Source organism: Scomber scombrus, chromosome 18, assembly GCF_963691925.1.
Source record: "Scomber scombrus chromosome 18, fScoSco1.1, whole genome shotgun sequence".
Classification (NCBI taxonomy): domain Eukaryota; kingdom Metazoa; phylum Chordata; class Actinopteri; order Scombriformes; family Scombridae; genus Scomber; species Scomber scombrus.
In genome coordinates this window covers 13,373,591-13,400,385 of record NC_084987.1, presented here as the reverse complement: position 1 = coordinate 13,400,385, position 26,795 = coordinate 13,373,591, and the positions used below count along the sequence as shown (strand labels likewise).

Genomic DNA, 26,795 nt, shown 5'->3' with positions numbered 1-26,795 from the left:
AATCACAGTTTACAGTATATGAGCAAATAATACTGCTTTTTATCAAAATTACACACCCGTAGTTTTCAGTTTTTCTACAATGAAGATAGCAGCCATATCCAGGTCCAAACGCATTCTTGCCACCTGCTGGAGATACTCCACAGTGGCTGTTTCAGTAGACTGTCCATGTGATTGCAGGTAGTCAGTCAGGAAGGTGCTTTCTTCCTGCAGACACAATTTCTGCTCTGCCTCAGACCTGAACTGCAGCCTCTCAAACATGGAATCCTAGAGAAATGAAAAGGTAAAAAGTGCATTCACAAAAATCACAATGTCATGCAGGATTTACATATTTGCATTCAATACACCTTATTAAATTAATGACGGATACACCTTACGTAAAATAGTATGGTTTGAGTTCATGTTTACCTCCAGGCAGTTAATATACAAGGAGTAGAGTTCGGTTTTGTCTGTCCTGTCCAAGATGTTGCTCTGCTCAACTGCCGCAAGATGGTGCTGCAGGTAAACTTTAACTTCATCGAAGCTTCAAAAATAGAGGAATTCAAAAACAAATGAGAAACACATATAAAATGGTAGATCAGTATTAAGTAAGCCTTTAGCATTTCTAACACCTTACCTGTACTTAAGCAAGAGTTTGAGCACAACTGACCGAACCACTGGATTTTTATCCATTGACTCATCAAACGGTGAGAGCACCTTTGTCCGAACTTGTCGATCACCTGGAAAAAAATAAAAATAAAATATATATTAGCAGAGACATGGATGTGTGTATTCACACAAGTAACAGAGTTAGAGGAGTGTCCTACCTCTGCTCTGGGAAAGAATGGGAACAGTGTTGGCCTTCACCAGGAGAAAGGACAGCAAGTGATGAATGACAGCTGAACAGGGGGGAGTGTTGTCCTTGAAGCACACAGTAGACACCAAATCTATGAAGAAAGCATTGCACTGCTTCCTGAACTGAGCATGTTGGTTGATTAGAATCCTACACAAAACAAGAGTAACAAAAGTTAATAGTCAATTTTGTTACAGGGACAGAACAGAATGAGATGCGTGCGTGTAAATAACCACCGTCATTTTACTGGAAACAAAACACATCAAAATGATCTCCTTTTGTTCCATAAACAGTTACCAACCTTATGTCCTCAGAAGAAACCATGGAAAAGTTGTCTTCAACGGGCTGCATGCAGAGGGGACAGTACATCTGACCAGGGAGCAACCACTGTTTGATACAGGCTACACAAAAGATGTGTCCACATGGCAGACAGAGCGGATCTTGCGGGTCCCCCATACACACTGGGCACTGATTAAGACCAAACCTGGACAAAACATAAATGGGAAGTGAAGACCCAGTAGAGAGTTCAGTAGGAGAGATGCAAAAGACAGAAAGATGAATTTATACCTGAAGATGCATTCAACGGCTCCATCTTTGCAGGTTTTGAGTAAACCAATTACTGCTTCAAATGACTGCTGAGTTTTGAGGTCAGAATTTCTTTCCAGTACCTTGATGGGAGAGCAGAGGTAATACATTTTATGATGGATGAAGGAGTTATTGATGTTATTGTGGATGCAGTTTTATGGTAATTCACTGAACATCCCTTAAAAATAAGGATAGTACACAACCCAGACAAACCTGGTTGAGGGTTCGTGTATGCTCTAAAACTAAGGGCTTCAACTTCCTCTCTATGTCCTCGATGCCCATCAACATGTGCTCCACAAATAGAGAGAGAGAGAATATCCGATTCCATCCAGCTCTATAAAAAAGAAATGCAAACAAGTCAATGTAGAGCGTAAAGTCTACCTAAAAACCCCAGCATATACAAATGTTGGACAATTTGAACATCTTTACTTGACTTTGTACATCTTTAGCTTGACTTACTGGACTCTGCAGACAAATGTCTTGCTCCTCTCTCCATAGCATCTCACACTGTCCTCTGAGCAGATCAACTCAATGGGAACCTGAAGTTTTTTGACCTGCCTGAGCCAGGCTTGTCTTTGGGCATCTGTGTCCAGGACTCTGGGCTCCAGGTACTCCACGCAAGCAAAAGCAGCATACACATCGAGAACCTTGGATGCAGGGAGTAAACAATCATTACACATTACAGGCAATGGGCAATATTGATCATTTTAAATATTACCAAACTTCACCTTATCTTAACGTCAATATCATGCATTCCAAATTAACTTTCCACTTGAAAAAAGCGGAAAAAGAAAAGCATAGTTAACTACTAATGTTTAGAGGCTCACCAGTTCCACTCCATCTCTGGCATTAGGATTCCCCAAGAGGTCCTGAGTCGCCTGGGGCTCAATGCAGATCATTCTGGAGAGGTTCTGCAGGCGGTTCTTGAACTCATGATAAGCAGCATGAATCCATGGAAGAGACGTCACTGTGTCCGTGGCACTGAGCTGTAATCGCAGCTCATTGACACAACAGTTCAAAGCACTGGACAGGAGCTATAAAAACAGATAATGTGAATTAGCACACACACACACAAGAAAACTAAGTATGTCTTTAAATTCAGTGGCTTCAAATGTTGCAGAATATCAACCTCCAGATCTTGTTGACAAGTCACGTTCATTGTCATGGAGACAAAATCCTGTAGGTAGCGGAGAAAAAACTCTGTCTGCATCTCTGGGTCTGCTTTCGCAATGTATCGCCCCAGCGGTGTCTTCCAAAAGATCTCATCAAACTCTTTCTGAGTATGGTCTGTCAACAAACATATTGGGTTAATGTAAAAGTACAAAAGCAGAGCAACATCACAGCAGTGACAGAGCCTACTGACAGGCATGTGGGTCAATGACGTATAAGGATTTATTTAAAAATAATAAATATGGGAATATCTATTGCAGTAATTCAAACATCAAGAAAGGTTGAGTACACATAAATACATATTAAAATAGTAAATTAGGTGTTTTATGTGTTTTTCCATCTCGATGAATTAGATCTGACCTTAAAAAAGTCATGTGGTGCGACCATGATCTATCTTAAAATAAATTAATTTAAGTGTTTCGAAACAAATTATTTGCATGTCCTTTAAGTTTTTGTAAATAATAATCTCATATTTATGTTCTATTATGTCACAGTTGCCTTCTTAAATGTATGTAAGACTTCTTTTTCCTGTAAATTGCATAAGAATGATTGAAAAAATGTAAAAATACAATTCAGTTCAGCGTACTGTATCAGTGATTAATATTAAAAGTGATATTTTACTCTGAATTTAATACAGTTATTGGTTTTATTGGTCGCACCACATGATATTTTGTCACTTTAAATAACAGAACAATTACTAATAACTTGTGGTTTTTGAAAAGTTAAAGTGATTTCATATAAAGGAAAGGTACTACATATATATGTTATTTTTTAAAATCAATTTAAACCTTTTTCTAACTGAAAAAAATGCAGTTAGACTGAAAATGTCATAGGCACGTCATTGACCCATGTATCACCTTCATGTTGAAGCGCATAGACCCAGAGCTCCTCTAGGTAGTCCTTGATCCTCCAGCTGAAAGGCATGCTGCAGGTTATGTTCCTGTCTTGGGCAATGTAGTTCTGTACAAGGATTGTTCTTGTCTCAGAGCTGTGAAAAAATACACAGAGATAAATGGGAAGAAAATAAATAGTTATAAAAATGAAGGAAACTGGGATCCTTTATGGTGTTCAAAGTGCAATATAAGATTCAAGATTCAAGAGACGTTATTGCCATATGCACAGGTACAGGGTACATGCATAGTGGAATTCCTGAACGGTTCAGTGTGTTTTGTTAAAAAAAAAAACACACATTTACAATAAATTAAATGTTAGATTGAATACAAAAATGTAAGTTTAAATTTTTAAAAACAGTTTCAAGGACTGGGAGGTATTACTGAGAACAATTATTTGCAGTCCAACAATTATTTGCATTATTACCAACACTTACCTGTGGTCCACTGTTAAGTGTGGGATTTCCAGCAACTTCTCATTGCCAAAGATGTCTAACCACAGCCTCTTAACAGATTGATTGCAGTTATTATCAAGCAAGATGTCCAAGTTTTGGTCACGGTCGACGACTGAAACCAGTTGTGCCAAGATGGGGACTACCACAGCCTGAATACGCTTCCATAAGGTGTGCCTGTCATGGCCCAAAAAAATGGCTGTTTAAAAAATAGGAATCTACTAGCAAACACAGAAATGTTTTGTTCTGAAGCTATAGCGCTAACCTGAATGTACCGCCTTCTTGCAAGGCATCAATGTTAGAGGCCTCCTTAATGACCCAGTTGCTTTTGATAGATGAGAAGGTGTTGCCATCATGACCTGCCAGCAATGAGTGAAGGTGTCTTTTCACAGTTTGCAGAAATTCACCTGCCAGGAGTTAGATTACACGATGAGCACTGCAACTGTTGTAATAATAAACTATTGAAAAAAAGCTGTTGTTAGTACCTTTTATTTCGTCATTGTCACTGAGAAGTGTCAGTAAAATCTCAACTCTCCGAGTACTTCGGAAACCACTTTCCACCTGGTCCCTCAGCATGCCTACTGCACTCTGCACACAGCTCCGAACCAGTGCTGTAGTGTCCAGAACATTATCCCAGCCCTGCAGCAAGAGAACACACTGGTCAAAAACTAGTGTAAGTTTTTGGTTTTCCAACAACAGCTAATGTTTTCAATATATGCTGCATATACTCACATTTTCCTCTGACTCCGCTTCCTCCTGTTCATCACCAGTGTACATATCATCCACCTCCATGGCTGTACAAAAGAATTTTATAATTCAGTGCCAAGAAAGATTTCAGTGTAAAGACATACATGTACACTGATTAAATTATAATTTGCTGTCAATTAGTTACTATCAATTAGTTACCTTCAGGCTGACTCATCTTCGTTTCAAACATTTGACTGATTGTCATGTTTTGCAAGGCTTTAATGTCTGAAACAATATCTTTTGACCGTCTGAGGTCATCGATGTGAACTGATCTCCAGGGGCCTGCAAATGTTAAAATGTCATCAAGATTACTCTTCAAACATTGTGATAAAAAACTGATTGCACAAGTTATAGTAATCTTACCTCCATGAAAGCCAACATAGGAAGTCCCTCCTTCCATTCTTGGCAGTCTGGTGATAAAGTAGACAAACACCTTGCTTCCAGTGCTCTCCTGAGTTATCTTGTTGATTTCATTTATGGAGGAATACCTAAAAGTGAACAGAAAAATTCAGTATGGCAAAATCACACACTAATGCATACCTAACACAGGAAATGCTCTACCTACTTTGCAGATGCAATGAGATTGGCACTATGAGTGGCTTCATCAAAATCACACTGAATGAGAAGGATCTTGTTGCAGGGTCCAGCACTCCTGCTTCCATTTCCAGCTATGAGGAAGTTCCTATGAGAAAACAGAATCTTCAGTGGTTTTCTAGACATACAGTATATCCTTAAAATATACTTTAACATAAATGTCAAACTATCAGAATTGCTTTAAGTGGTCTAATTAAAATGTGAATTACATTGACATAGTATATTTTCTTCTCTCTTCTGGTGTCTAAAAACACAGATCTCAGCATTGATTCGTCGACTATATATTTCCATTGTTTGTCTTGCTGGTATTTGTGTGTGAATGCCACCAAGATTGAGCTCAATAAACAATAACTGTTACAAAGTGTAACTTAAAAAGTTAAATTATACATTCCCCATTATATCAACAAACCTGATCTTCTTCAGGAAGGAGTGCTCTGTGTCAAATTGCTGCAGTGAGAGAAGCTCAATGCTTTGCAACATTTGCCCCAGTGGTTCCAAGTCAGATGCTGTCAAAAGTCTGGAGAATGTTGTGACCTATGAAATTGTATGAAATTATAATTAATACGGACTTAAGACTACAGGATATATTTGAAAATTGTATTGTATAGTTTTAGAGTTACCTCTGTGAAGGCGGAGCAGCAATGTATGTCCTGCCTTGTGTGAGCAAGAATAAGGTCAGCTAAACAGCTGCTATTCTGCTCTTCAAAGTAGACCTTGGCCAGATATTCACTCTCCACTTTGGGGAGGCGTGTACAGTCCAACCGCACCACTGAGTCTGGTGTAGCACATTTAAGGAGCATGAGTTTTGCCTCATCAAGTACTCTCCTATCAGGATCTGAGATTTCCAAACTGTCCTTCTGCCTCTCTATTACTTGAAGAACCACAGAGGCACATGTGTCAGAGTGGTAGCCAACAAAAACATCTGGTGGTCGGTACTTGTATGTTTGAGCTACTGCTGTGTGTTGACTGTTGAGAGACACAAAGACTGTGACCCATATCTTCAATTCATCCACCATCCTCTTCTGCTCAGTTTTAAGGACAGTGTGAATGTCCAGGTAATGTTTCTCCAGTCTGTTGATGAGAGGTATTGGGAATTGCTTGTAGACCACCTCTTTTTCCTCAATGACAATAAGCCGAAAGTCTTTGTGCACCCTACATTTGACACGGTGGGTTCCCAGTCCAAGATCCACATATTTCTGTCCTCCCAAATAGACATAATATTGGTTTAGAGCGTCGTAGAGACTTTCATAGAGGTTCTGCAAGTTAAGGAGCACAACTGTTTCACCTGTCTCCATACAGATCTTCACTCTGTTGATGTTGCGGCAGATTTGGGTATACTCTTGGTCTTTTGGGAAGCTGGAGCCAAAGATTATTTCTGGCTGACCACTTTCTGAAAAGAAGGTTTGCTGCAGGATCTGTAAGGCTGCATAGTTTTTTGTAAGCACCAGCAGGTAGCGACATTCTTCTTCTTGCCCAACTGCCTGAATGTTTTCTCTCACAAACTCAATGGCATTGATGTTCTCCAGGTTGGGTGCAATCTGCAGCCTGTGAGTAAAGACACTGACTACATCCACATCATCCCTGCCACTGAAATTTCTCAACACTGCCTTCACAATCTCCTCTGCTGTGGGTTTCCGTTGAGAAGCTTTGGCCACTGCAAAAATCATCTTAATCAAGCTATAATAGTCACGTAGACCAAAGAAGCCTTTGCCTTGCTTGCGGCAGACGTTCAAGTAGGCCCTTGCAAAGGGTTGGAAGAAATCGCTGACCCTCTCCAAAACCATTGCATCAGATGAGCATATGCCTTTGGCACTCTCAATGAGTTCCCTCTCATCAGGGTCACCACGGGAGACAAAGATGCCTCTGTTCATCTTTGCAGGATCTAAAGCCCAATTGGAGATGCCAATGAATCCAACCTTTTTGTGTGGCAGTGGCTCATCATCAATGCATCCCTCCTCTAGCAGTGGGTGAAGGGTTTTCAGTGGCATCTTTGGGGAGTCCTCAGCAAGCCCAATCTCATCAAGGACCACAACTGAAATGTACTCATCCAAGTTCTTTCCTTCCTGGAAGCGTCCGCATTGCTTGAATGTGTTAATGATGCCTTCTGGTGTTGAGTGAGGGCTGCACTGGAAGGACACCAAATGGATCTGTTTAAGCATTTTGTAGAGGTCAGAATGAGCAGCTTGGCCCTGCATTGCATCTGCCACCAGTGTTTTAGATAGAGATTTTGAACTTCCAGGTTTTCCAACTAAGAAGAGAGGGATTCTTAACTCAATGCAGAGAACCATCATGAAGACATTCTCCTTGAGGGCACCGTTTCTTGCAATAGTATCCCCCATTGGCACACCACTCAAGAGTAAATCCTGCATGAGTGAGATTTCCTGCATTACCTTTGCTGGGCTGTATGCTGCTGGTAGGCTTCTGCTGATTTTCTGTCTGTATTTATCCTTATTTTCCAGGCACGCATGGTAGCACACTCCTATGGCCATGACTAGAGACCACAGCACAGGGTCTCTGACCTCAGGCTGTCTCTGATGCCTTTCATTTTTCTCAGCATTTTGATTACTCTCAAATTCTTCAAGCTCTGCAAAAAACATGCCATGGTTGTCACAGAACCAAACAAAAGCCTGCATGCAGCGCTCCACATCTCTCAGGCTGACAAAGCTACATTCATCTTTTCTGGTCCGCATATACTTCTGGGAGGCTGAAAGGACATCAGTGATCCATTTGATGTAACTTTTATCAATATCTTTGTTTTCAACCACTCTTTGCACAATCTGCTGGATGTATATTTTCTCTGTGTGATCATTTAACTGTCCAAAGTCCCACACCAGAGGGATCATGCTTGGTGGCAAAGCTTGAACTCTATACACTAACTGCCGGAGAGGGATGGACCCTAGCTTTTCATCTGTCTCCTCTGCTCGAACACGGTACCCAAGGCCAGCTGCTTCTAACCTCTTAATCATCTCGTCTGTGTGCTTTCGGTAAGGATTGCATGCTGCAATGATCTGCAATCCTGAATTGGGTGTCAAACTTTCCCCCTTGACTGTCTTGTCACAGAGGACCTCTTTAATACTGCTAATGGCCTCTGTAGTGTTAGCTTCATCAAAGAACAGAACAGAATCAAATCCATAGTCTAGTTTGTTGATAGAAGCAATGTCTTCTGCTTCTCTGACTTTGGTGTAAATCATCTCTGAAGTTGTCCCTCCATGTACCTTGACCAGTTTCATGTTCTCAGTGGCCACTCCACTCCTCCGCAACTCACAAAGAAACTTGATGAGCCGTGTCTTACCACACCCTGTCTCTCCCATGATGATGACAGGGATGCCACACCTGAAACGCATATGGATTGCCAGCATCTTGAGTATGTTGTCAGTTGTAAGCTCATATGTTTCATCAGGGTCAAGAGGCCACTGGATACCAAGAACATTGCAGATTCGCTCTATTTTCTCCCCTCTGGGAAGGCGATCAAAGTCAATGTTGAAAGGGACTCTCTGTAGCATTAAGCCTTCATACAATGCCCTTGTCATGACATTCTTTTTTATCACCCTTCCAGAGGTGGGATCAATGGCATCGACAGAGTTCTGTTCATTGGGCTGAAGATGAAAACCAATGAAGGTCATGGACACATGGTCATCATTAAAGAAGATGTATGGATGTGGTTCTGTTTCCCATCTCTTCCTAATCAGGAAAGGAGCCAAGTCTTCATCTCGGACACCCATCAGGTCCATCTGCAGTCTGCCAGGACTCTGGTCAGAGATACTGAGTGATGGAGTGGCAAAGTCCTTTGCCATGAGAATCATGAAGTCCACCACAAAGGTTTTGAATCCAGTTAGTGTGTCCCCGGTGAAAGTGGCATCACAAAAAACAGATGTCTCACAATCTTGCAGCTGCAGGTTGAGGAACCATGCAAAGTTTCTCAGTTCTGCCCATGATGGGTCCATAATACCACAGTACATGAGAAGCATCTGAAGACATTCCACGTGTGACCCTTCAACACCCTGATATGTGAAAACATCAAGATCACTGTGGTTATGAAACCGCGTGAGATACTGGTAAGGTCGTTGAAAGGCTGCACTTCTGAATTCTTCATCATCCATGAGTGGGTCTTCACTGCTCACAATGGTGGGATCTTCTTGCTTCCTCATTTCTAGCATCAGCACCTCTTTGGGTGGTCGGCAGAAAATATTTGGAAACACATCTGTGAATGAGCTGGTCATTGTTTGAGCCTATGCACAAAACAGATGAAAACACAAGCTAGGGTAAGCAAAGGTTTAAATATTAAATTACGTGATAAGTGTTAGTGCCAAACTCTTACCTGCCGTGGAGCATTTCTGGTTGGCTTGACAGTTGGCTCTAAAATCTCTATGACGTACAGCTGCCTGTCACTGCACTTCCACATCTTTCCCTCAGAGTCCATCAGATAGTGCAAAATCAACAATTTGAAAAGAAACTCATGGAGGCCTTTCTGCACCTTTTTAAACACACAAAATACAATCCATTAACACTGTTTGTAAGGTGTTGAGATATGCCATATTGAAAAGCATTAACTTTAAATTGAGATTCATTATTACCGATGATGTAACATCAAAATGGAACATTGTGAGTTTCCCCTTTCTGGGGGTGTTTAACAGAGACTGCAGAATGGCATCCTCATCAACATTAGGTTCAATCAAGCGAATACGTTTCATCATCGAGGGCTTTTTGGTTGACTGCTTCAGTTTTTCATAGAGCCTCTCGATGTAGAGAGATTTACCTAAAATTGGGAAAAAAATGTCTTGATAAGTATAAACAACTGTGTAACGTGATATATTCACCATCAGCGCAATTTAACAATTTCAAATAGCCAGGTACATATATACGCACCAACACCAGCCCTTTTGGATGAGACAACTCCAACACACAGTCGGTCTTTGAATGCAGCTGCAGCACTGCATTGATCACCTGGGACCACATAGTGTTTGTGGAGGTATCCCTGGATCCTCACCAATGGTTCTTGGGGAACCATGTGCAATCTGTATTGGCTGAATGCTGATGGAAGGTAGGCATGCTCTCTTTCTGAGCTACAGATGATAACAAGGCTGTAGTCCTTCCTGCTCTGCATTTTCATCCGCTGAAAAAAGTTTTCAACTTTAGAGCTCACTTCATAAGTAAGCAGATCTCCGTACAGTAGAGAGTATATTTTCTGTCCTCTGTAGCCTCTGCTGAGACAACGTCTGAGGAATAGCTCCACCTGTTCGTAAGGTGTTGAGGAGTTGCACAGGAGGACTTCATCATAGGTGGGAAGTGTCTCATCTTCGCTACTCATGTAGGTGGAGATGCAGGATGTCAAGACCTCATCATTTGGACAAACAATGAGGTTTGGATTTCCGGTGACCAGGCCTTTTGGTAGCTGCCTCATTATGAACTTCCCAGTGTTCTCATCAGAGATGTCTTCTTCACTCTCACTTTCTTCACTCTCATCTCCTTTATTGGCCAGTATTTCCAAAAGTTGTCCAAGACTTCTTATGTCGAGAATGTGTGGAAGAAAATTCTTCATGTCCTTCATATAAGCGTTCCACATCAGATCTAATCTTTTTATGCCGTTTGCTCGTTCCACTAGACTTGGCGTAGGATCCATTTCACTAGTGAAGTCTTGATCTTCCAGCTCAGTTGTTTCCACCACAACAAAGGTCTGAAACTCAATGTCCATATTTTGCTCTTGTGGTTTGGTGAGGATTTCATACTGGAGTGCATGCCAGACTTGCCTCAAGTCTGAGGCGGTGCAATTTGGCTTGACAAAGGAAAGCATCATGAGAACTTGGTCCTCGACATTGGTGACATTTTGCTGGGTCAGCTTGCTGCATAAGTAGACAATCTGTTCAGCTGTATAGTAGTTCAAATAGTAATGTTGGGATCTCTGTTTGTCAACATAATCCATCCAGTAGTCCAGACATTTTTCCATCTTCCGGCAAAGTTCAGGAAGCTGCTCCTCTATGCTGCCCTCCACAAGAACACTTCCGAACCCTACCAAGTCCATCATAATACCATGGTTGATACGAGCTTCCCAGTGTCTGAACAGAGGATTCCCAGCAGTGTAGAGAGCAATGAATGCTTCAGCTAGTCTTTGAACACTGGCAAAAACCTGAAAATACAAAAAGAAACAGTCGGATGCAACTGTTCATACATTTTTGTATGTACAGTATATTTAGGAAGCATTCAGCACATTAGCAGGTACAAGTCCTCACTGTTGACCATGTTAATACATATTATTCGCTCTGTCCTTTTCAAATCTGATGAAGATCCTTAAATCATTTAAACTCAGCTTTACCTGCTGTTCAAATCCACAAGATCTTTATTTTATATCCACGGACATCATTTGTAACCTCTGTGCAGTTTATCTTATTGCAGCTCACTTTAACTATACACCACAACTAATTCGTAAATAATATATTCTTCAACAACCAAATTACTTAGTGATGTTGTCCTAGGTTTCTTCCAAAAACATGCTGGGAAAGGATCAAGCTATTTATTCTTTTATAATAATTCTTATTTTTTATTTTTACTATTGTGTCTGTTAATCTTTTATACAATTTGATGCACCTTTAATGATTGCAAACATTGTGCAATGATAATTACTATTAGTAGTATATATAAGTAGTAGTAGCAGTATTATGAGAATTAATATGTTAACAGAATAAAAAGGATAATTTTAGAAATACCTCTGCAAAGTGATCAACTTCATTCTGCCCCTGATCCCCTTTCCCAGACATGAGCATGAGTTTGTTCTGCAACTCCCGAAGATCTTCAAGAGAATACCAGCGCATCTGCTGGCCCTCATCATGCTCCTCTGGAATCTGCAGCTTCAGGATGGTGTCAAGACTCAACTAGATTGAAAAACAAAAAATACACTCTCATACATAACATTGTAGGAACATTTAAAGCCAGTATTCTCGTATTGCAATCATCTTTGATCTTATTTACCTTTTTTACATTTTGTGCACTGATTATGTAGATACCCTTGTTGTTGATGGCTGATGCTAACGAGAGAGATGACAGCTCCACTGACCCGTGACTTTCCTTCACAGTCTTCAGCCATTCCAAATGGCGTGCACTGTCCCGCTAGAAAAGAAGACAGCATTCTCAATTTCTGTGCTGTTCAATATTCATTTTTTTGGTTCATGGGAATTAGGATTTGGTTTAACCCAAGTACCCTAACTGTGTGACAGTAATGTTTATGTGAGCATTTAGAGTTTACAGTTAAGTAACTTCTGTTTGTATAACTATAAAACAGTCCCACAATTACTGGAGTCTTCTCTAGTTTAACATTGAACAAAATACCAAGACAAATGTTGTAGAGAGGAAGAGAACCCAAAATCATCTACCACAGTGTTTTAATGTCCATTAAGTATCACCAACTGTCTGTGCCATCAAGGTGGCATCAACATATCAATTAGTCGCCCTCACTGTAAGTGAAAATACTGGGGATCATCTTCAGATCCAGGGCTGAATTGTGATCAATCATGGAGCAATATTTTTAGCAGAAGTATTAGCAAAGGTGTTCTTTTACCAGTTTTTTTGGTAGGTTGCTGTCATTCTCCAAAGCTCTCCAGAGCTTCTTCAGCACATCTTTGAAGGCATGAAAACCTGAGTCTGGTTTGAGCTCATACAGCATGGAAGAGTAGCCCAGGACAGCGTCATGGAAGCATGCCACACGGTCAACATCCATGTCATTCTCTCCCGCAGAGATGGAAGCCAGGTCAACGAACACCTTTAGCTCATTGATGTCTGAAAATAATTGACATTTATTATGTGATTTGCCTGGAAGAGCATTTAAATACATAAGTGTTACTTGGCACAGCTAGAGTAGAGAATAATAATTTTTACCTTCAAGTGCATCCTTTACCCATCTCACAAAATGCCCTCTGAGTCCCAGCTCATGCAAACAAAGTCTGCGGGGTTCAGTGATGTCCACCAGAACCATCTTTGCCTGCATCAAATCATTGTCGATCCGATTGAGATGCTCTTGCTGAAAGTCTGCATGACCCTGAAGGGAAAGGAAAGTCAAAAGTTAACATTGCTTTTACAACTTCTGAATAGCTTCAAACACAGAATCTTCCTACAAATGTGGTGTGAAGAGGGTGACTTTTTGCCTGATGAAGTAACGCACAAGGCATAATACTTTTGGGAGTAATATATTTAGCTCAAAACTATGGCTACTTACAACTTCTGTGAGTGTCTCCAGAACCCTGAAGTCCCCTTGAAGACAAAGTGTGTCTTTGACTTTCATGATAATTTGCGCTGATGCCACAGCTAGATGGAGCTCATGATACTGCTCGATCTGTTGAACCCTGGTGTTGATCCATTGTTTGTCAGTCGACTTATCAATTCTGCACATGATGTCCAGGTCCTGTGCAAGCTCTTCATACTTGTCCTTGTACGCTTTGAAGAGCTGGTTGACCTCCTCAAGCCTTATACTGCCATTCTTCAGACAAGTGTAGATGTCTTTGTAATTAGCAAAGCAAGGGACAAAAATGTCATCATTTATCATTTCGGGTGTTGCCATAATGTCTGCTAATTCATGGTTATCAAGATCCCCATCTTCCATTTCCTCATTGACCAGTTGTCTGGCTTGTTTCTCCCAACAGACTTTGAAAATGTAACTGTCTCTGAATGTGTACAGGTACTCTGCCATTTCTCTGATTTCTTCCTCCAGGCGGAAGTAGGTGACAACACCAGCCATTGGAGGGGGCAGTTTGTCAAGTGGGTGGACCTCCATAAACTGGTTCAGGGGCATGTCCTCAATGTTGACACGATGTCTCTCTTCCATGTCGGCAACATCAACTGTCATTGAAATCAAATAAGATTATGTTAAATTTGCTGCAGCTGCATGATCAAACCAAACTGGCTCATTCTCCTTGCATGATCTCCATACCTGTCATATGTTCCTCAAGTTTGTGGCTCATTGTTAAGAGGACATCCATCAGCTCCTTCTCATAGTACACAGCTTTAACTTCATCTTGTCTGCATTGTAACAGCCTCCTCATTTTGGCATTATCCTTGTAAAGTTCATTCTCAGCAAGGCAATCTGTTAATGACAAATCCCACGTACATCTTAATATGTCTATTGTATTAGTCTGTTACAAGGCATCATGTTGTATAAATAAGACATGTTCTGAAATTATTAATCGTTAAATGTTGAGAGATCTGATGATTGTTGTTACCGATCTTCAGCAGTTCTAAGAAGGCATCTTTCCTCTCCAAAACGATTTTGAGAAGGCTGATCTTAATGTCTCCATGAATAACTTGATTGTTGATGGCTGTGAATGACGAGATGGCTATAGCAATTCTGTCTCTGGTATCTTGAGAGAGCTTCTCAATCAACTTTTCGTCTGTGCCTGCAATGACAAAAATTACATTAGCAAATATTACAATGCTTGACTTCTGCCACAAAGTCATAAACTAAGGCTCAGTTTGCTCTTATGAATTAGTGAGAGAAGTCTACCTTTTTTTACCACTATTTTCTACTCCCTCCCCTATAGAATTGTTCTGTTTGGGGTGTGCATGCTTTCAATGATCAATATTGTTCTGAGGACATACCGTGTAGTTGGAAAATGTCTTTGGCAGCAGTCCAGGAGAGGAGATGCTTAAGTACAACTTCTTCATCTTCCTGATACTTCCCTTGATGATCTTTTGGCCAGGATTTCTGGATAATGGCTGAGATAAGATTCCCAAACTTCCAAGTTATGTTGATCCTCTCAAACAGTTTGCCCTCAGACTTGTTCTGTATATGAGGTAAAAGAGCAATAAACATGACTGTGTATTTTTTAAATGTATGCATAAAATCTGTGAATCACACAGTTCTCTTTATTTCTAAATAAGAACATTCTCTAAACTGCATGTTTAGGAGGTTTAATCTAGGATTTTTGTCTGTTTAATAAAGCTGTCATTTTTCTGTAATTTGACTTCATACCTGGCACAACGATGTTACAGCCTCAAGAGCACATCTCTCAATACTGGCAGCAACATGTGGATGGGAAGAACTGAGGTCCTCTATCTTTGCACAGTAAAATTCAATTTGATCCAAAGCAGATCCCTAAAACCACACAGTCACACAATGTAATACATATTTCATAGTTTAAAAAATTATTTAACCAAAATTTGAAAAGGATGTATGACATACCTGTTTGTACTTGCCCTCAAAATCCATGGTAAACATCTGTCTCCACTCTTTCGTGCAATCCTCATCTTTGAACTGGATAGAGATTATGTTGTTCCATGTCTGTAAAATACAACCAACAAAAGAACAAGTTTTCAGTTTTCTGTACCAGTGATGGGTTGTGAATATCCATCTGTGTATTTTGTATTTGATTCATGAAATATAATGACACGGCTCACTTCAATCTCTGCTGTAGCCTCGACCTTGAGATACAAGGAGGAAAAACCCCTGATGAGCAAATCCTTTCTGAAAGACTGACTGATCCAGCCTCTCATGATGACCATCGCATGGCCGATCACCATGTCTTTTGCATACTGCTGCTCTGTGTCCCCTTCTTCAGTCTCCTAAATGTGAAATAATAGTATTGGAGATTAAAAACCTTAATCTAGTCTGAAATGTTAACAGCTTACTTCATAGGAGTCACTTTACTTACCTGTTGCTTGTTACATTGAACAAAGTCTGACACTGATGCAACCAGATTCATGCAAGCAACAGGAATATCAGGGTAGTTCTGGGTATGTATGCCCGGTTTGACTCCTTTGCAGATCTTCTCTAATAGTTTCACTGCAGTTGCCAGGCACTCTTTTCTGTAATGTTCTGTAAAAGTTCTTTCATAAACAAAAATAAGAGTGAAAGATTAGGGGATAAATAATAAAACTAGACCCATGCAAAATATAAAATGGTCTGAAAACTGACAATTTAAATAGTTTCTGTAAAGAGACTTCATGCCTATACTACTATATTAAAAATCATCTAAAATAGTGAGAGCAAATCACCTGTATTTGTTCTCAATGAGCTGGCTTTGGATATGAGATAGAATGTCAGACGCTGTCTAGAAAATAGAAAAACAAGAACATTAATTAATGTACTTTACACCATCATTATTGAAAATTCTCAGTTCTCATTGGATGATAGGTGTGGAATAGACAGTACAAGTGGACACATATGACGCAGCTTGTTTGTTGGCAGTTTTAACTTAGTGAATTAGTGAAGGCAATAACTTAAATGACTTAGTGCAGTATATGTTATATAACCTGGAAATGTCTGTTTCCACCAACCTGGAAGACACTGTAGGTAATATCCTGAGGAACCTTATTCATGAAAAAATGAAGGATGTCCAGCAGCTCACAGTTAACGTTGATACTACACTCCACCAGTTCTTCAATTGTCAACAAGTACAAGCAGGATCGCACCGCAAGTGCATCCACCTTCATCAAGTAACTGTGGCTTTTAGTCAGATTCAACAGTGCCCTGATGACAAGAGAGGAACCAGAGAAGGTTACATTCATTCATTTTCAAATAAATGCACTGGAACATGATAGCGTAAGCAATACTTTGGCAAAGGTAGGGAGGCTCTTACTTCCTATCTTGACTGTTCATGGTGTAGTGTGGTGATGTACCCACATCAAGGCCTTGCAAACCTGCCCAGTACAGCCCATACTTTAAATTTCCTGATCGTGGTACTTCAAAGGGCTTTGTGTTGTCTTTGAGGAGGTGGAGGAGCGGCAGTACCAGAACCCAACGGGGCATTCCCGTTGATTTCACAGTCTTTATCAGAGAAACCAAGTGATCTGGCAGACTACAACAAAGATAATTTTATGAGCATCTGAAGGAAAATTAAATATTAGAGTAAATAGATACAGACAGTATATTATTACTCTGTAGTCAGTAGTTCATGACTGTAGTATTAAATTAATGATTATAGGATTAAATAAAAAAAACTGGGTACTTACTTTTTTAAAATGGCCACATCCTTAGAAAAATCTGTCCAGTACTTGAGGAAGTCATCTTTGTTTAGTTGGGGTAAACAAAGCGAAGTGCAGAGTCGATGGAGCTCAGCATTCTCGAGTTTGAAGTTATGCTGTCTACATACACAAAGCATGATCACAGCCGCTCTCATGGGATCCTCAATGTAGAAACTCTTTCCATCTCCGTCCTTCAGCAACTGAGGAATAACGTTTGTCAGCATGAATTGCTTCAGCATCCGCCGTACCTAGGAAATCAATCCAGAAAGACAGAGAAGGTAAGATGAGTTGATCGTACCTGGGTGCATCTAGACTTTGTACACAACAGCTGTAAACTTACATCATCTTCTCCATAGTCTAAGGAGTGCCATTTCCTTTGAGTCTCCTCATAAACAAAGGGGTTCCCATAAGTCTGAAAGAACTGATTCAACTGGATCAGAAAACTCTTCAAGTTGGTATCATTCCAGCTCCTGAGTAAGTCAAATATGCTCTCCAGCATTACATTCCCTGCAATCTCTCTGCCTTGAATCAGAGTCTTCCTTTGTTCAGGCCAGATGGTATCTTTAATGCGCTTCAACACGTTCTTTGATGGCTCTGCGCAGATGATGTCATCATATTGATGCCAGTCCCCTGTTACAAAAAGATACAACATGTAACTGTGTGTAATGCATAATCATAATATGTCATAATATTCAACTATATTAGCATGCAGACAAACGTAATTACAGCTGGACCAATTGAAAGTTACATTTACCATCGTCATTGACAAGGAGGGGTTTCACAAACAAGCATCTGTTGGTAGTGTGGTGTGTAGAATCCAGTTTGTATATGTACTCATACTCATATTTGTCTTTTTTAGACTTATAGACAGTATATTTGTATGGTATCGACACAGATAGAGCCTTAGTTTTGGTTGTCATCAGACTGCCCTCAACCAGAAACCCATGCTCTCCAAGATTCCTGTAGGAGTATCATTGAGAGAGTAAATTAAGAGCAGCCTAGTTTGTTCATGCACACATCAAAAGCTGAAGCCAAATATCACCTTTCTAACAATGTCAGCAAAAACTAGAAATGTACAAACAGTAAAATGTTACGCATGTAAAAGTAGAATTTATAGCAGAGCTGTTATATCAGATTGCATTAGTCTGCACAGGTGTTCCTAATGAAGTCATCCATCAGTGTTTATTAAGCACAACAATGACTGTGAGGGGAAAAGTGTACGTTTCAGTAATGTAAAGTTTTACTGATTGATGAGCCAAGACATAAAGCCACTAAAATGATTAATTGACAAAGTACCTGGTTACGGACAGCTCAAGTGTATTTTCGTCCCATTTCCCGATGTGAGACCCAGCCTTGATGAAGATACGATCTTCTTTTGGATCAAATTTGAAATCCTTTGAAAGAACTGCATGAAAGTAAATTGTGAGTCTGTCACGAACAGCAATGGTCTTGTTGCTGGCTGGCCTAAAAGACAAGAAATGAGCCAATTTAGAAATACTACATATTATACACAGAATTTAAACTGGCAAAGGTGATCAAAAGCAATACCATTTGAGAGAACTTTACCTTTTGGGTGGAGGGCCAGGTCCCTTGCTAGATGCTGAATTATCCTTACTGATGTCTTTACTTCCTTTGTCAGCCTCTGAGGTTTGTCCTGCACTTGAGTCCTTTCCGCTCCCAGAGGGTTCAGTGTCCATGTGCTCTACTGGCCCCTGTGGGTCCACACTGGAGCCTGTGCTTTCAGCCTGTAAAAGTTGGATAAATCTATACTTTATGAACCGTATATACAGTTTAAATTCTGCGCATGATACACATATAAAAAATATGAAAATGAATTCCCTCAAATCAAATTTTGCTCACATTTCTGTCAATTATTATTTTTGATTAACTATTTTCCATCATTACCTTTGATGGAGTCTGAGAACCAAAGACCATCTTTGGTTCAACTGCCACAGTTTGCTTCTGTTTCTGCTCCTGTTGATTATTTCCCTTCTGTTTGGTTTGTCCAGCCTGCTTCACATTTGGATCCACATTGGCATTCTGGTCAGTAATGGGTTGTTTAGTGGTGGCTGTGTCTTTCTTGGCTTTTGAGTTTTTATTTTCAGTCTTTTGGGGCTCTTGGTGGTTAGTGGACTTTGTCCCTTTACCTGACCCTGACCCTGACTGAGTCTTGCTCTTGCCGTCCTCTGATTTGGGATTATTCGGAGTGTCAGCTGGTTCTGTCTTGACTGTCTGGGCCTGAGTTGATTTCTGTGCATTGCTCTCTCCCTCTATATGATTACCCGGGGCTACCTCAGACTGCTTCACTGTCTTCTCATTCTGACTATTGGCATTCTCAGATGGTGCAGCAGCTATGTCAGCTGCAGCTGAGGAACTAGACTGGCACTCGAGTGAGGAGACCCCATCTTGGAGTAAGTCCGGTGTTTCATCCATTGCAGAGCTTTCACTGTCAGAGGAGACTCTTTCGCCCTGCGTCCTCTTCCCCTGGTTCTCTCCAAGAGAGACGTGGGACACTTCAGAGAGGCTTTGATCTTGGTCTGATGACAAGTGCCCATCTTTCTTCTTTTTGTTTTTCTTTCTCTTTTTTTTCTAATAAGACCAGAGAGAATAACATCAATTGTAAAAACAACTTTTGCTATTAAAATAAAAATATGCAACTTTATATATTTATAAAAAATCTATATGTAATATGTTAAATAATGGTAACTAATTGAAGGTTGAAAAACCTTAATATAATTGTGCAACAACTGATGAAAGATTGCAACTGTTTCTACAAGGAAAATATAATATAAAACTGAAATTAGATTTTTTTTCACCTTAAATTAAATAAATATGTGTTAGAGCTGAGAGATCAACAATCATAGAATCCCCAGAGAACATAGTTCCCAAAAGTACAGAAGTTGGTAACTGAATACAAACTCATTTGAAGTTACTCACCTTTTTCTTTGGGTTGATGGTCTCCTCATTTGGTCTTTTAGGGGATCTATTAGAATCTTTGCTGTCCACTGGTGGGGCATTTTTCACAGATTTATCACTTGTGCCTTCACAGTCTGATACCAAGGACTGCGGCTGATTTTCGGTACCTGGATTAAAAGGCAGGTGTTATGCAAATCAGACTGCAACGTTTGCTCTGGGAGTTATCATGTGTAGTTTATTGCCACAGACTAGTTTGCATTGAAGTCAAATCCAAATCACATCATGTAGCCAGTGGAAGATTTGAATGAAGAGGCATTCTGCATTAAAATCTCACATATAATAAAGGTTTTACAACACAGTTCAATAATATTTAGTTTTACAAGTCTTTCAATTTTATATTAATGTACTGCAAATGATCTAAGCAATTTGCAGGTACTTAATGGTTCATTTTTAGGACATTTAAAGAAAAGGGTCAAAATTGGTACAAATTATTGGGGGGGGAAAAAGTTGGTTTGGCTGGTAAGTGCCTACTCTTTATATTTGGGTTCATATGTAGTTGTTCATTTTCAAAGTGTTTTTTTTTTTTTTTTTAATATTTCAGACCTTTTGACTGACATAAAAAAAGAAAACATTTTTCAGTGTGTAGTTTTATGTGTCAAACTACTGGGTTGTTTTTTAAGAAAGACTGAAATAAGTAAGTGTCTATCAGATGCAGATGACACGCAGATATACCTAGCACTGTCCCCGGATGACTACAGTCCAATACAGTCATTGTGTCACTGTTTAGAGCAAGTAACAAATTGGATGAACCAAAATTTCCTTCAATTAAATCAGGACAAAACTGAGGTAATTGTTTTTGGCAATAAAGAGAAGAGGATTGCTGTCAGTAAACATCTCGAGTCACTCTCTCTAAAAACTAGCGACCAAGTCCGAAACCTTGGCGTGCTGATAGACTCAGATCTGACCTTCAGCAGTCATATCAAATCAATCACCAAAACAGCCTTCTATCAGCTTAAGAACATATCCAGAGTGAAGGGTTTTATGTCTCAAACAGACCAGGAGAAGTTGATTCATGCTTTCATCTCCAGTAGACTTGACTACTGTAACGGTCTTCTGACTGGACTCCCACAAAAAAGCATTAAACAACTGCAGCTCATTCACAACGCTGCAGCTCAAGTTTTAACCAGAACAAAGAGATCAGAGCACATTACTCCAGTTCTAAAGTCTTTACACTGGCTCCCAGTCAGCTATAGAATAGATTTTAAAGTTCTGCTACTGGTCTACAAATCACTGAATGGTTTAGGTCCAGAATACATGAATGACATGTTAGTAGAATATAAACCCAGTAGAGCTCTGAGATATACTGACTCAGGTCAGATAGTGGAGCCCAGAGTTCAGACTAAACATGGTGAAGCAGCTTTTAGCTGTTATGCTGCACACAACTGGAACAAACTACCAGCAGAACTGAAATCAGCCCCAACTGTGAATATTTTTAAATCCAGGTTAAAAACACTTCTCTTCTCCTGTGCTTATGATTGAGCTCATTCAAAGCACTTTAAATTTTAATCTTTCATTTGCACTCTGTCCTTTTAATGATTTTAAAGCAAATCATTATTTTATGCTGCAATCTTATTTTTAATGCTCTATTATAGTATTTTATTTCTCTCTCTTTCTATGTTTCTGTACTTTGTTTTTATTATTAGTGTGTGTGTGTGGGGGGGGGGGGGGGGGGTATGTATGTGTTGGATGATTGGGTTTTATTTTTATTTCTCAAATTCCATGTTTTTTTGTTACTTATGGTAACTTTCTGTTAAATGTTTCTTTTATGTAAAGCACATTGAGTTGCCACTGTGTATGAAATGCGCTATATAAATAAAACTGCCTTCCCTTGCCTTGCCTTGCCTATCAACAATGTTCTTAACACGTTTTACAGATCTCTTACTTTCCTACTAATTTCCTGGAAACTTTATTTAGGGAAAGTTTGAACCAAGGCCAGTTAGAATGAATGAGCATTTTCTTGGTGTGTAGTACGTAGATAATAACATAGCTCATAACACTGAGCTTGCTCTCAAAGAACATGTTACTCTGTGTAATAATATATAATGTCTGTTCAACCCTAATTCGTCCTACTGACTGCTTGACTCACTTGATGACCACTTATTGTGTGGTTTCTGTATGAATCAGTCTGTATTTTTGCTTTGATGAGTGCTATAAAAGTAATGCAATGTAACATAAATGTCAAATGTCATGACAATGTCCAGAATATAGATTTTGAGCAGTTGAACATCATCTTTTTACATGCTTTTTCTACATTTTGTGAACATGCCATTTAATTATGTTTGGGCAATTTAGCAATCTCACCAGAATTTAGGGGGTAATAGGGTAGTCACATCCAAAATAACCTCCATTCACTCAAGCTCTCTATGGCAAACTGAACACCTTACATAATGCCCAACATTATATTCTGGATATGATTTTAATAAACTGTATCAGTTTACAATGACAGTGTGTGGAGCTCATTAACTGAATTATGTAAGTTAGCAGAAGAGACTAAACCAAATTTATTTTGTACTTACCCTGTGTGTTTGCAGGTTGGACAGACAGCTTCCCACCACACTCACTGCAAAATTTGGCTTTCTTCTCCAAAATATTGTGGCCACAACATGGGCACTTCATCATCAGGCTTTGGTGATTTCTGCAAAAGAGAAACAGGTTTAACTGGAAATGTAGCGCGAAGTAGTGAATTTCTTTCGCTTTCAATTTTGCCTTATCATGAGGCCTTATCATGAGACTGTGTTCAGCTCTGCAAATCAACAGCACAGAGCACAGCTGTTTCTTTTAACTTTAAGTCTTTCTAAAGAAACTGACCTGGTAACATTTTAAGTGATTGAAAAGGAAAGAATTATGTGACAGTCAATAGTTCTACACACCCACCTACAGCTCTGTTCAGGTTTTTTTTTCCGACTTCAGCCAGAGAGGGAAAAAATAAGAAGAGGTCTCACTGCACACTAGAATAAACCTGGAGATATAATACACTGCCATGAAGGTTTAAAAAACACAACTTATCAAAACTATAAGAAGAAAAGAAGTTTTTTTCAGTTGCTCGTGTAGGAAAAATGTAAACCATAAAATCCATAAAACTTGACACATGTTGTGCACTAAATTACCCCTCTCAGGGTACAAAGGGCAGTATATAGGAGAAGTAGTGCCTGTTTACAGTAGATGGTAGACACTCCCTGTTCTGCGGTCACTATTAAAAAGTTGAAATTTAGGTAATTAGTTTTGATGAATATGGATGAAGAGTGTATCAACACTCAGTATTATATTTTTTGGTGAGAATCACTGATGAATATAACTAAAGAAAGATTAAATTATATCAGTGGTCTATCACTGAATGTATATTTGTTAAGATGATTCAGCTGTACTGCTGCAATGCTCTCTCTCTGCTGAAGCCATTAGGACTTCTGATACACCCTGAGGCATGTGAGCTTGAAAGTTTAAACCTGCAGAGAGCAGTGTTGGATTGAGTAATGTTGCACTTTGTCCAAACATTTTGTGTGTGTGTGTGTGACGTAACTGGTGCATTCAAGTCTAAAATTAACACATCAATTTCTTAGGATTTTCTGGCACGCATAGGAAATACATTTTCACCATCAGAGTCAATGGAAAAAGGAGACAAGCCCATTTAATTTCATTGTATTCACAGATGCTGGAAATCTATTTGGTTTACTTTATGCTTTAAGTCTCAACTTCGACTCAAATTGTGACTCACTACTTATTGAGAGTATTTTCTTTCTCATGAAAAGCCACAGAATGATTTACACATCCGCATCTCTACAGTAAAAATATACCAAAACAAAACAAAATTAGAAGGACAGCGTACTCATATTTACAGCCTAAAAGGTGGGACAGTTTTTCCAACTACGGAGAGATTCCTCTTCTTAAGTAAAGCATCTTTGATTTCAGAGATCATCCAATCACATATTCAGGGCGCAAAATCGCCTGTAAAACACTTCCTGTTTTGATTCTAACCTTCAGTCTCATTTCACAACAGTAAATCTGAACATGTCAACTAAGGAGACACACAATAACTAGTTTGCATCAGTGTTTCGAGTAACGTTATCACGACACACTAACCAAATTTTGGCAGCGAGTTAGCTTAGCTATCTAACCCGTAACAGCCAGTCGGTTGAGCTGCGCAGCAAACATGAGCTAGGCTTGTTTACTCCACTTTCTAGCGAAAAACAAATAGCGACAATAATAATGTTCAAGAGCCATGACAGTTGTCAACCAAAATGAAATGGCATTCAAACCCCATTTAAGCCAAACTTACTCTGAAGTGTCCTGTGACAGCTCGGTCTGATAGCTACTCCGGCTAATAGGATTAAGTTTATTACCTTGTGTGTCACAAGGTAAACTGATGTTATGTGCTTTTTAACATTTTAGCTGTCTTACCTGAGCTGACAGCGTCACGACCTTTTCTTCTGTCCTGCAGAAAGAAAAGCCCATATGTCATCTCTGCAGCGCCTGCAATGTGCCGGTGGAGAGTTACAGCCGATGCCTGTTCATTTCATTTCCGCATATCTTCCAAAGTTTCGTTTTATCAGAAAAGTGCGTCATCTAATTATTTTATTCAGTGACTCACATTAGTATTTTTCCTCCAGAGTGCAGAGTTAAGACTCTCACTACTGTAGCTTAAACAATATGGCATTCATAAACTGGTCAACTTGCCTATATTTGCCAAAGTGTGTTTTGATGATGTGTAAGCAACTTTAAAAACACGAAAACTACTGTGTAGTGGCGGTTTATGGCACAGTCCAAGCATATTGGACATTAATTGGCTAGTAGAGAGAGATCTTGACCCAAATGATTGTTAGGTGAGTGTTACTAGCTATGGTCTAGGCTGATAGTTTGTTTCCTCCAGAGAAAATCATGAAACTTTAGGATGCAATTCCAATATGTCAGCTATAGCTTCCTCTCTCTTTAAACTGAGGTTACAGGACAGTAAGTGTAAAGTAATCTCAAAGTATTAGATTACACAATTATGCATGCAGAGATTTAATTTTCATTTATTGATCAATGCATTCATTAAGTGTGTAGCATAGGCCCACAGAGAAGGAAGTGTCGGTGGTTGCATTCACTTTTATTTTGAGCAAGGACACATCCACGAGGTTAGCAGAGCAGCAGACAGAGCAGTTACTTTGGTGGAAAAACCTGCATAACACATTTGGGTGTGTGACTATGAAACAGGTCAAACACTATGCCTTGCTGAAGGGCACACACAATTTAACAGCCCCAAGAAAAGTCACACCTTCAAAATCTACAAGAAGTGAAGACATGGATCTGGTCCATAAACATGATTGCAACTCTTGCATGACAACACTGAGTGCTGTGTTGTCTGTCTGTTGTCCTGTAAAATCCCAGTAAAGGGTAAAATGCTCACCCCGCAGATGTTTATTGTTACTACTGAGCGTCATCTGATGCCTGAGGAATGACCTTTCATCCTGTTATACAATAAATGCCTCTCCAAAGCTCTTACATGACACCCACTGAAGAGAGTTGTGTGCATGGATGTATTAAAAGAAGGTTGTGTGTTGCATGTAGTAAATCAAAAGAGGCTCAGCATTTAACACCCCTCAGGATGCTATGCTCTTACATTTTCAGGAGAGGGCAGAATAACCTTTTATTTGAACATGTTTCCGTTACTGTGAGTGCATGACATGTGCTATGATATTTGTTATATTTCAAACAGAGGCTGCAGCAAGGGATTTCGCACATAGGAAAGCAGGGGAAAGATGTTTCTTAAAAGTTTAACCTTTCTTCACCTTACAAATTGTGTAAAAAATAAAAAGAATATTGTCAAAACTGCATGCATGAGTCAAGTTAAACATAAAAAAGGAGACTATTGAGCAGAGCTGTTTGCAGGATGTTTCGAGACTCGCAGAATCACAATGTTTTCCATGGGTGTAATTGTCTCAGATACTGCATACAAAAAGCATACAAAAGCCATTTTTTCCCACTGAGCTGCAAGTAAGGGCTTCTATAATAAAAGCAGGTAGCTTACAAAGATGTTAATGATGAATGTTTGCATATTAAATGTGCAAGTGTATTATTTTACACATGTAGTAAAAATAAATTATTCACAGTTTCATCATGATAATGCAGTGTTGCATAATGATTATAATGGTTACATTTGTTTCATTCTAAGAGCAAAAAAGTTATTATTTACTGATTAACAGTTTATATCTCACACACACACAGTTATGGTCTGTGCAGTAAGTTAACAGTTGGGTATATAATTTCAATAGGCTTGAGTACCTCAGGAACCACATACTACACAAAGCAAATTAAGCTTTTACACAGTGCCAAAACCATAAACATAAACTTAACAGCCAGTCAGTGCGTGCACATCCATGCTCATTTCACCCACAGTTATGATCACGGCAATGACATATTAAAACATCTTGTTATCATTTTAAGATTACATTTGGATGCCCATAGACTTCTAAGCCTCATTAGTTTATTTGTATTGATTCAGGAACAAAGAGAAAATGAAATGGGACTGTTACACTGGAGAGATATTGTGAATTCTCCAAGTGCAGCTAACAAAACTCTAGAAATGATGCATATCAAAATATGTATTCCCTGACCAGCATGTTTAACCACATT

General features: G+C 39.5%; 1 protein-coding gene across 5 annotated transcripts in view; it reads right to left on the bottom strand.

Annotated features, from left to right (window-relative positions):
• Window positions 1-24,681, bottom strand: part of rnf213a (ring finger protein 213a) — a 31,513-nt gene extending 6,832 nt beyond the window's left edge. For 2 of the 5 annotated variants that reach the window (XM_062437942.1, XM_062437947.1), the window contains exons 1-47: window positions 24,460-24,497; window positions 22,703-22,821; window positions 20,148-20,293; window positions 19,116-19,799; window positions 18,777-18,955; window positions 18,507-18,674; window positions 17,965-18,170; window positions 17,551-17,840; window positions 17,199-17,458; window positions 16,826-17,044; window positions 16,524-16,716; window positions 16,242-16,297; window positions 15,899-16,073; window positions 15,645-15,809; window positions 15,430-15,528; window positions 15,220-15,342; window positions 14,847-15,030; window positions 14,471-14,644; window positions 14,182-14,334; window positions 13,471-14,090; window positions 13,134-13,293; window positions 12,817-13,034; window positions 12,231-12,368; window positions 11,969-12,133; window positions 10,134-11,391; window positions 9,842-10,023; window positions 9,586-9,741; window positions 5,888-9,496; window positions 5,677-5,801; window positions 5,239-5,355; window positions 5,037-5,161; window positions 4,833-4,955; window positions 4,659-4,720; window positions 4,412-4,565; window positions 4,192-4,333; window positions 3,912-4,103; window positions 3,442-3,572; window positions 2,544-2,701; window positions 2,242-2,448; window positions 1,874-2,061; window positions 1,628-1,748; window positions 1,397-1,497; window positions 1,131-1,313; window positions 804-979; window positions 614-716; window positions 406-520; window positions 57-264 (exon numbers count right to left, since the gene is read on the bottom strand). In XM_062437942.1, coding sequence (XP_062293926.1) covers window positions 57-264; window positions 406-520; window positions 614-716; window positions 804-979; window positions 1,131-1,313; window positions 1,397-1,497; window positions 1,628-1,748; window positions 1,874-2,061; window positions 2,242-2,448; window positions 2,544-2,701; window positions 3,442-3,572; window positions 3,912-4,103; window positions 4,192-4,333; window positions 4,412-4,565; window positions 4,659-4,720; window positions 4,833-4,955; window positions 5,037-5,161; window positions 5,239-5,355; window positions 5,677-5,801; window positions 5,888-9,496; window positions 9,586-9,741; window positions 9,842-10,023; window positions 10,134-11,391; window positions 11,969-12,133; window positions 12,231-12,368; window positions 12,817-13,034; window positions 13,134-13,293; window positions 13,471-14,090; window positions 14,182-14,334; window positions 14,471-14,644; window positions 14,847-15,030; window positions 15,220-15,342; window positions 15,430-15,528; window positions 15,645-15,809; window positions 15,899-16,073; window positions 16,242-16,297; window positions 16,524-16,716; window positions 16,826-17,044; window positions 17,199-17,458; window positions 17,551-17,840; window positions 17,965-18,170; window positions 18,507-18,674; window positions 18,777-18,955; window positions 19,116-19,799; window positions 20,148-20,293; window positions 22,703-22,805 — 12,814 coding nt within the window. In that variant the 5' untranslated portion in view covers window positions 22,806-22,821; window positions 24,460-24,497. The other 3 variants (XM_062437943.1, XM_062437945.1, XM_062437944.1) reach the window with 3 other exon arrangements.
• Window positions 24,682-26,795: the final 2,114 nt, after the last annotated feature.